Source organism: Grammomys surdaster, unplaced genomic scaffold, assembly GCF_004785775.1.
Source record: "Grammomys surdaster isolate TR1022 unplaced genomic scaffold, NIH_TR_1.0 186, whole genome shotgun sequence".
Lineage (NCBI taxonomy): Eukaryota > Metazoa > Chordata > Mammalia > Rodentia > Muridae > Grammomys > Grammomys surdaster.
In genome coordinates, this window is record NW_021604631.1 from 6,616,855 (window position 1) to 6,627,536 (window position 10,682).

Here is a 10,682-nt window from a genome sequence, read left to right on the forward strand (position 1 = left end):
CCTTCACACAGACAGCTCCTTCTGCCTGCAACATGCTCTTAGTTTCAGACTGACTGTTCCACACTGGAAAGGAGTGGTCTCTGTCATCTCCTGAACTCACTGCCCCTAACAAGCCCTCCCACCATGGTTTAGTGTACCTCCTGGTCCCCCAACAGAATGAGAACTCTGGAGGGCAGGTCCATGCTCTCATAGGAGAGAGTGCCTAGTTCACAGTGAAACACATGGAAAGCAGCCCACATGCCAGAGAGGTCCTCCCTCCCTTTACCTTATGAGTGAGCCTCACAGGCCTCCAGGTCATCCTTGTTTCCCAGAACCCATTTACACATACTATCAGAAGTAGCAGAAGTTGGTACCTGAGTTTGTCTGCAATGAAGATGACCCTCCTTTCCAGAAGTAGGGAGGCAAAAACACTGACCAAGTGTCGGACGCTGAGGGAGGAGAACAGAGACTCGAAGTCCACGTGCTCTAGCCGGGAGTCCAGCGGTCGGCATAGCTCAATCACCTGCCAGGGAACAGGAGTAGCTACTATGGTGGGCTCACACAGCAGGCCTCCCTGGGCTCTGGGGCCTGTGCACAGGGGATCCACTAGCATGGGAAAGGGAAAGGAAAGGAAGGAAAACAGAAGGGAGTGGAGAAGGAGGTATGTGAGAGAAGCAAGCAGCTCATGCTCACTTGACGAGAGCTTGAACAAAGGAGACAAGGAAAATAGATGCAGTGTCCATGGCCCTTGGCCATACTAGGAGCCTCCTCCTGGAAGAGCATATCTGCATGGCCCTTGGATGGCTTACATAGCAAACTGACCTAGCCTTCGAGTCCTGGAGAAAATCCTGTCTTCTGAAGGCCTGTTTCTGCTAGAAGGAAATCCTAGGCCTATGCATATAGCCCCGGTTGGCTTCAAATTTTCTTTTCTTTTCTTTTTTTTTTTTTGAGACAGGGTTTCTCTGTGTACCCCTGGCTGTCCTGAAACTCACTCTGTAGACCAGACTGGCCTCGAATTCAGAAATCCAACTGCCTCTGCCTCCCAAGTGCTGGGATTAAAGGCGTGCGCCACCACCGCCCGGCGGCTTCAAATTTTCTATGTAGCTTAGAGTGCCCTTGATCTATCTATCTATCTATCTATCTATCTATCTATCTATCTATCTATCTGTCATCTATCTATCTATTATTGTGTCTGTGATGTGTGTATGAGTTCAGGGACATATGTGCCAAGGCACATACATATATGAAGGTCAGAAGACAACTTTGAGGATCCAGTTCTGCCCTTCTACTATGGGTTCCAGTCATTGGCTTGAGTAGTTGGTGCTTTAAAAAATATTATCTTTTATGTGTATGGGTGTCTCTCCTGCATGTATGTGTACCATGGACATGCAGTGCAGTACCCATCCAGGCCATTAGATCTCATGGAACTGGAGTTACAGGTGCTTGTGAGCCACCATGTGGGTGCAGGGAATTGAACCTGGATCCTCTGGAAGAACAACTGACACTCTTAACCACTGAGCCATCTCTCCAGCCCTATGGCCTTGAACTCTTGATCCTCCTGCCTCCATCTTCTGGAGGCTGAGATTACAGTTCCAATCACTTGCGTGTGTTTTCCTAGCTTTTAAGCTTGCTATGTTTTATCGTTTTATCCCGTACTGTCTGATGGGATCCTGGATTTATTACAAGTAGCATGTCTGAGTTTCTAAGTTTCTCTGTAAAGAGCAGGCTTTGGCCAAGTTTTTGAGTGGACACTAACTTTTCCTCAACCACAGCCATCCACTGAGAACTCTCCCTACACTGGGGCTCCCTTACTCCTAACCTTCAGGTACAATTCCATGGTCAGCTAACTACACTTGGATGGGGTGGTTTTGGGTTCCCAACAACTGCTCAGCACTGGACAGCTGGGTTGATCTGGTATGTTCCTGGTGCACCCTCATCTCTTCTGTGTCTAGAAGCAACTGGTTTCCAACGAGATTCAAGGCTGGCAGAAACCAGTGCTCTCATGTTTACAGGGATGGATGATGTGGGAAGAGAGCTGAAAGCATACATTGTCATCAGGTCCCAGGGTCTGGCCAGGTCAAGGACAGGCTTTGAAGCCTAGGGTAGATATCAGGTACACCCGAGACGGTCTTCACTAAAAAAGCTACAAAGTGATGCAGGCCCAAAACATGAACAGACCTAAATAAGACTGAAGACTGACTCTGGGCTTCGAAAAGAAGCCAACGATGCACAGTGCACATCTATAGAAAAACCTCATGCTGTACAGCATGGCTCTTGCTGACTGCTCCCAGGAGTAGAGCCTGGGCTGGATCGAGTGGACTGAGGGTGGGTGTAGAGGACTGACCACTGAATTGGATGCCCTGCTGAAAGACACAGCCTTTCCAGGCTCGGGGATGCGGCTGGCTGGACCACCTGTTCTTGGGATAGGAAATGAGTCTGAGAGCTTACCTCAGTTCCCGAGCCCGGCAGGAAGTTCTTGACAATGATGGTTTTGCCGAGGGCTGGGAAAGGGGCTTCCATGACACTCCTCATGAGGGGCTGCACCAGGGCAGGGGAGATTCCTCTTCTCTTTTCCACCTCATCCAAGATCTACGAGAATAAGAAAAGCACCTCAGCTCTGCTGAAGTCAGTTTGCTCAGTTCTGGTGTGGTGGACCTGCCAGAGCAGGTATGGGAGCTCATGAGGGGGTACTGACAGCCGATGGCTTCTTAGGGGTGTGAAGTTGGTTTTCTTTAAAGGTGTGGCTGGCCCCTGTGTGTTGACCCCTCTCCAGTGGATGGCCCCATACTCATGAGCGTATATAAGGATGACACAAACTAAACACAGTAGTTACTAAAAGACGAGAGTCAAGAGCACTGACTGCTCTTTTGGAGGATTTGAGTTTGATTCTCAGCACCCACGTGGTGGCTCACAGCTACCCTTAACTCCAGTTCCAAGGACTCTGACACCCTCTTCTGGCTTCCACTGTTTGCACATAGACATGCATGACAAAACCCCATATACATAAAAATAAATAAGTCCTAAAAACACCAACAACAATAACAACAACAAAAGCCAGTACAGTGGAACATGCCTTTAATCAAAGCACCTGAGAGGCAAAGGCAGGCAAAACTCTGTGACTTCCAGGCTAGCCTGGTCTACATGGGGAATTCCAGATTAGCCAGGGCTACATAGTGAGTCCTTATCATAAACAAATAAGCAAACAACAATAAAGGGTACATGAAGGGTGGGGGCAGAGGAGAGAACAGAGGTGGATCTCAGAAGGAGCTAGGGGGAGGAAGAGGAATGAACATGATTAAAAATATGTAACAGTTTCCACAAAGAATTAGGGGGAGCCCTGCAGTTTTTACCAGGGGCTTCTAGGTCTTTTACCATGTGACTTTGTAGTTCACACTATATATTATCAGGGAAGACACAGTTTCTTCTTGTTGCTTTGACATGTGACTTACTGACTAATCCATGTACATTTTTTATTCCTGGGCTTTGTGCGTAATAGGCACTGAGCTACAACTCTGACCCATGCAAACTTCCTCCCTCCTTTGTTCCTTTCTGTGTCTGTCTCTTCTTCAGGACACCAGTTCTTCTAGGAGTGAGCGACCCTGGCCATACCCTCCACTACCTTTTCTTTCTTGAACTAATGATGAGAGAAACAGATGAAGAAGTGAGGAGAGAGCAAAGAAACCGGGAGCAAAATACTAAGATGGAAAGAAAGCAAGAGGAGATGGGGCTGGAGAGATGGCTCAGAGGTTATGAACTCTGGCTGTTCTTCCAGAGGTCCTGAGTTCAATCCCCAGCAACCACACGGTGGCTCATAACTGTCTATAATGAGGTCTGGTGCCCTCTTCTGGCCTGCATGCATAAATGCAGACATAACAACGTATACACAATAAAGAAAAAGGAAAGGAGAAAGGAAAGGAGAAAGGAAAGGAGAAAGGAAAGGAAAAAGGAAAGGAAAAAGGAAAGGAGAAAGGAAAGAAAAGGAAGCATCAGGGATCAGAGATGGGGTGCTGCAAGAAATCGGAAAGGAAAAAGGAAAGGAAAAAGGAAAGGAAAAAGGAAAGGAAAAAGGAAAGGAAAAAGGGAAGGAAAAAGGGAAGGAAAAAGGAAAGGAAGCATCAGGGATCAGAGATGGGGTGCTGCTGTGTATGGGTGCCTCTTTCTGGGTCCCCTTGGGCTTGCTCTACTCTCCCACCCTCTCTCTGGGCAATTTCTCACCTTTGAAAAGAGGCTGAAGCATCCCAGTCGGCTCACAATGCAATAAACTTCAGGAAGCCGCTTCCCTTTGCCTCCAGGCTTTTGGGAGAGAAACATAAGGACACGTGAGTGTTAAGGTCCAGGAAGGTGGAACCCCAAGGCCCTGGAGCTATCATGTGTCAGTTGTGGAACACCCAGTAAGGCAGGCACTTGCTATCATGCCATTTTACCATCCAGACGTCTGTTAGATGACTGTATGCATTTTTGCTTTAAAAACACTTGTGGCATTTATTTACTTACTTACTTATTTACGCCACAGCTCGTGAGTGGAGGTCAGAGAAGAACTTGCAGGTAGGTCAGTTCTCTCTTTCCAAGACCGAGTCAGACACCCTGGAGCTGGAGTTATGGATGCCTGGGAGCCTTCAGGTGCATTCTGGGAATCAAATCTAGGGTCTTTGCAAAAGTAACAAGCACTCTAAGCCCCCAAGCCATATCTCCAGTCCAAGTGGTTCCCAGGAATCAAACTTAGGTCATCAGGTTTGGCAGCAAGCACCTGTACCTCCTGAGCCATCTAGACTGCCCTACTTTTATTCTTTAGAAGGACTCAGGTCAAGGGTTTAAATGCATGGGTGCTGAATGTGGCCTGGGGACCTGCTTCTCTGTAGCCCCTCCTACCAGTTGTTTGAGATGCAATGTCAGAATATCATAATCAGTACCCTCAATGAGAACTTATTTCTGAAGACCCTCCTGGGGAATCACTTTAAACTCATTTTCAAGGGAGAAGGACCAGTCGTTCTCAACACTTTAAAGCAACCACAGTAACACAAATATTCCTCCACTTACTCTCTCTGGTTGTTACCCTTGCTCTTTGTCCATCAAGTCAATGAATATTGCCACACAGTAGCCAATCCGTCCCTTTTCTTCCTTGCAATGGCTGGAGATAGAAACCAGGGCCACTGATGACCTATCTACACTTCTAACTCTTTTAAGCACATTTCTATGCCTGGCATCCTTGGAGGTCAGAAGACTAAGTCGGATACTCTGGAACTGTAGTTATGGATGGTTGGGAACCACCAGGTGCATTCTAGAATCCAAACCCAGGGCTTTTTGTTTTTTTTTTTTTTGTTTTTTTTTTTTTTTTGCAAAAGCAAGAAATGCTCTAATTCCCTGTGCTAGTCCCCCTACCTCCTGCCCCAGTTTCTGATTCTTTTTTTTCCCCCTTCCCTTCTCCCCCTCACTCTGGCCCTGCTCACTCATGTAAATACATTGTAGCTGTCTTCAGACACCCTATAAGCAGGCATCAGATCTCATTACTGATGGTTGTGAGCCACCATGTGAACTCATGACCTCCGGAAGAGCAGTCAGTGCTCTTAACCGCTGGGCCATCTCACCAGCCCCAGTTTCTGATTCTTAAAGGTAAATATTCCAAAAGGGATATTTTTTACATTATTTGAATCTTCTCACCAACTATTCTGAAGGTTCTCATTCAGCAATCAAGGTCTGCTGAGGGTTGTTCTATGACAAAGGAAATTTGGCTCAAGTAAAGAAAGATCTTTAATTTGGGGGGAAAATCAATGAAGTATTCTCTTCCTTTTTTGTTTCTTCAAGACAGGGTTTATCTGTGTAACAGTCATAGCTATACTGGAACTCATCCTTCTGCAGACCAGGCTGACCTCAAACTCACAAGAGATCTACCTGTCTCTCTGCCTTCTGAGTGCTGAGATTAAAGGTGTGTGCCACAATGCCTGGCAGTGAAGTGTTGGAAATAATCTCTCTCTCCCTCTCTCCCCCTCTCTCTCCCCCTCTCTCTCTGTCTCTCTCTCTCTGTCTCTCTCTCTCTGTCTCTCTCTCTCTCTCTCTCTCTGTCTCTCTCTGTCTCTCTCTCTCTCTCTGCTGTGTCCCTGTGTGTCTGAGTGCATCTGTGTCTGTATAGTATGATTTGAGACAGTATGATTTGAGACAGGTTAGGACATGAACTCAGGAGCCCAACTTCTTAGGTACTGGGATTGCAGGTGCACATTACCAGGGCTTAGCCTTATCTGTGTTTTAACTCCCTGGCTAACTTTCCACCATCTGCTCCTTCTCCAGCAGCGCAAGTGACATCTGAGTGTCAGGGGCTGGCTCTCTGGGAAACTCTGGCTGAGCGAAAGGCAGAGTACTAACCAGTAGTCTTCGGCAGTAACCGAACCTTCTGCTCCCATCTTCTCCAGTTAAGACGAACGAGAACGTTTCACTGTGGTTGTAGAAACACAAACAGGTTATGAAGCACGACAAACCCCAAAGGACAGCCCCTACTGGAGAGGTGAAGTGGCAGTAAGTAAGGGGGAAAGGCCTGCAGGCCAACATCATAGGACACCGAAAGCCTCAAACACTCAGCATGAGCCTAATGAGTTTGGTGACTGCTGACAGCAATAGGCTCTAAAGCAGAAGTGTAAACAGATCCCAATCCTGGCTGCAGCTAGAGAGGCCACTGGAAGGCTTCCCGAGCCCTGTGTGGGTGAGGATGGACAACGGGCTGCTTCCCTAACTTCTCCCAGGTTAGGACTATATCTGGGAGGTCTGAAACACATAAAGCTGCAGACTGTGTGGAGGCTTCATAAACACCCACATAGAAGGGCACACCTTTTGTCTCAGGGAAGTTTAAAAAACCCACAGGGGAAATCTCTAGGCTGGTACCCATCAGGATTGCTTAACCCCTGAGTTACGACCTTCGTACCTCTGTCATCCAACTCTCCAAGGCTAAATATGGATGGGGCTGTTGGAAGCACTTACCTGGTAAACTCTTGGACAGGAGCCCAGTCCTTAGCATCAGGGAAGCAGAACTGGGGAATAGCCTTCAGCTGGTCCTCAGCCTCTCTCATGAACTTGAATGACTTTTCTAACTGCAGAGAGAAAGATGGAAGAGGGTCACAGACTAAACCCCAGTAAGGGACAAAGAGGTTAAGTCCCTGTGTTCCCTTTTCTGGCTATGACTACCATTTAGCCACTTCCTGGGGAAGGGTTTGAAGCCCATCTCTGGGCTGTTTTCTAGAAGACAATCCAACTGTAGTTTGAGAGGACAATCAGGAGACAGACAATCACATGCTTCAGAGAGACGTTCTGATTAATAAAAAAAAATTACAGTAAAAAAAAAAAGGTAATGTGTTTGCTTATTTTGTATATCAAATCAATAGGAATCTGTTTTCATTTTTATTTTTTTAAATATTTCTTTTTTTTGTTTTTAGGGTTTTTTGTTTGTTTGTTTTTTGAGACAGGGTTTCTCTGTGTAATTCTGGCTGCCCTGGAACTCACTCTGTAGACCAAGCTGGCCTTGAACTCAGAAATCCACCTGCCTCTGCCTCCTAAGTGCTGGGATTAAAGGTGTGTGCCACCACTGCTGGCATTTGTTTTATTCTTATTTGTTTACTTTTATGTATATGCGTGTGCGCCTGGATGAGTTTATGTGCACTACATTTGCACAGGTGCCGGAGGTCAGAGGGCATTGGATCCCGTGGAACAGTTGTGAGTCACCTGATGTGGGGGCTGGGCATTGGATGAAGTACCCCTCAAACAGTAGTAAGCGCTCTTAACCACCGAGCCATCTCTCCAGACCCTTGTTTTACTTTTTGGAGACAGGGTTTCAGTATGTAGTCCAGGCTGGCTTCAAACTCACAAGGATTCTCTCTCTCCTGCTAGGATCTCAATTTCAAGTGCTAGGATCCAGGTGTGAACAACCACACCTGGCTTAATGGAATATTATTAGTGTGAAAATGTGGACTCCCAACCTCGAATAAAGGGGTCTGTTAGAATGTGGGATAAAACCTGTTTCTTAAAAGCTTATTAAAAAGTCTGGGCATGGTGGTACACCCCTTTAATCTCACCACTTGAGAGGCAGAGGCAGGAAGATCTCTTGAGTTTGAAGCCAGCCTGGTCTACATGGTGAGTCCCAGGTTATCAGGATGAAATAGAGACCCTATCTCGACATGCATACATGTACCCACGAAAACAAGCACTACCCCAAAAAACCTCAAACAACAAAATCATCAAAAACCTAAATAAAAAGGTCCAAGTCTGTGCTATACAGAAGACTCTATCTCAGGGCTGGAGAGGTGGCTCAGATGTTAAGAGCTCTTCCTGAGTTCAGTTCCTAACAACCACATGGTGGCTCACAACCATCTATACTGGGATCTGATGCCCTCTTCTGGCATGTAAGCACACATGAAGACAGAGGACTCATATACAGTAAATAAAATTTGCAAGAGAGAGAGAAAGAGAGAAAGAGAGAGAGAGAGAGAGAGACAGACAGACAGACAGACTATCTTAAAAACAAAACAAGGAGGCCCAAAATGATCCAGAATAAACAAAATAAAACAGATTTACATAAGAAATATCAGAAGCCAGATACACTTTCAACAGAGAAAGACCAGTTAAACAAAGGAGGGCTCCCTACATACTGGGGCATTAGAGAACTTCAAAAAATATGCTTCGGAATTTGAACTAAGTATGTTTTAAAATAATATGCTTACAGGGTTGTGCATGGAACATGATACAAAAACCATAGTTATGACTGCAGAATAACAATAGAGGAAGCACAGTATGAGGAAAGACTAGAAGCAGAAACAACAACGTGCTAGCTGTGCAGATCATGGGTGACTGTTTTCTTTATGTCTTCCCGAATTAGCTCTGTTTTCAATAGTGACTTAACTATCCCCTAAAATGGGGTTTTTAGTGGGAGTCTGAGTCTAAAGACTCCAGGCAGCAAATGGCAAGCATTCAGCAGTAATTAATTCATGACTTAATGCCTTTGTTCTGGAACTCCAATTAAGTGTTACCATGTGCACAGCAATGTGCCGAGCCCCGAGGGCAATGCAGAGTGACAAGATGGTCCTCATGCCTTGGTGCCTACTGGGGCTCTCGACTGGGCTGTGAGTATGAGCCTGTCTCACATGGAGACACCGGGCAACACCCCAGAAACCAGACATCCATACAGTGGGGTTTTCAGGAGCGTGTTCCTTAAAGGCGTTGGAGGAAGAGGGTAGGTGCTTGCATGGAGGGCAAACGCCCGTGGTTACTTCCATTTACACCAGTGTTCCAAACTTCAAGACTGTGCTAGTCCTCTATGATGAATGAAGGCTGGCAGGGGGAAGGACACAAGCAGGCAGGCAGCAGGCAGGCCCTCAGGCAGCAGGCAGGCAGGCAGGCAGGCAGGCAGCAGGCAGGCAGGCAGGCCCTCAGGCAGCAGGCAGGAAGCAGGCAGGAGGCAGGCAGGCAGACAGGCAGGCAGACAGGCAGGCAGGCAGGCAGCAGGCAGGCAGGCAGGCAGCAGGCAGGCAGGCTGGGTCCAGGCCTTATAGGGTCTTGAGTGGAATGATTACACAGGAGCTCATGAACCAAGATAAGCTCTGTCTCCTCTCCTTTCTCTGGAGCTCTGGTTTGTCATATGCCACCTCCTGTCAGCTCTTGTGCAAACACTCTTTTAGCATACTTCTGGTATACCTTCCAAAAGGGCAGGAAGCCCACTCTATTCATCTTTATAATCACTTTGGGGGCAAGTAGAAAGTCGATAGAATGTCTGGCTGTAAGTTCTGGTTGGACCGAATCAGAATACAGTAGACGCTAGTGAAAGCCTAAAAGTCCCAAAGCTACGTCGTGTAGGCTTTACTAAGTGCCCTTTATTGTAGGTGCCATGAAATTATCAGTGGTGTAAGCCACAGTAAGGCAGGGCTTTCCCCTGGCACTTAGAGAAACAGGATACATTCAAAGAAGATTCAGCATAGACATAAATGTGATGGCACTTAGGAGTTGTGTGGCTTAAGGAGAAAATGCTGGACAAGGAGACAGTGGAATGACAGAGGTGATCAGCAATGTGACGGTAGGAGTGTAGGAAGTCTTGTTTGTTTGTTTAAAGATTTACTTATTTATTTTGTGTACATGAGTACACCATTGCTCTCTTCAGACACTCCAGAAGAGGCCATCAGATCCCATGGTTTTGATGGTTTTGAGCCACCATGTGGTTGCTGGGAATTGAACTCAGGACCTTTGGAAGAGCAATCAGTGCTCTTAACCACTGAGCCATCCCTACAGCCCATTTTGTTTGTTTGGAAATATGGTCTCATGTATCCCAGGCCTGCCTTGAACTCACTATGTACCCTTGAAGATGACCTTCAAGTTCTTCTCCTTTTTCTATACCTCCCAAGATTATAAGTGTGTACTACCCTGCCCAATTTATGTGGGATTAGGGATAGGGTTTCTCTATCTTTCTCTGTGTAGCACTGATTGTCCTGGAATTCTCTATGTAAACCAGGCTGTCATCAAACACGCAAAGATCTACCTGCCCTTCTTTCCACTTCTTAAGTGCTGAGCTTACAAATAATATGACACCACAAGTTCGATTATCTTTGCCTGCTTTTTTTTGGGGGGGGTTGGGAGGGTGTTTTTACATCCTTTGATCTGTCTGTCCTCCTGGACCCCGTCATGTTCCCAGTACTAGGTTTTTTTTTTTTTTTTTTTTTTTTTTTTTTTTTTTTTTG

The 10,682-nt window shown here is 46.4% G+C and overlaps 1 protein-coding gene across 2 annotated transcripts in view; it reads right to left on the reverse strand.

Moving 5' to 3' along the window:
• Positions 1-10,682, reverse strand: part of Dennd2a (DENN domain containing 2A) — an 87,688-nt gene that overhangs the window by 17,979 nt on the left and 59,027 nt on the right. For both annotated transcript variants that reach the window (XM_028768429.1, XM_028768430.1), the window contains exons 9-13: positions 6,946-7,055; positions 6,337-6,406; positions 4,195-4,272; positions 2,428-2,568; positions 354-502 (exon numbers count right to left, since the gene is read on the reverse strand). In XM_028768429.1, coding sequence (XP_028624262.1) covers positions 354-502; positions 2,428-2,568; positions 4,195-4,272; positions 6,337-6,406; positions 6,946-7,055 — 548 coding nt within the window. The remainder of the gene's footprint in view (positions 1-353; positions 503-2,427; positions 2,569-4,194; positions 4,273-6,336; positions 6,407-6,945; positions 7,056-10,682) is intronic.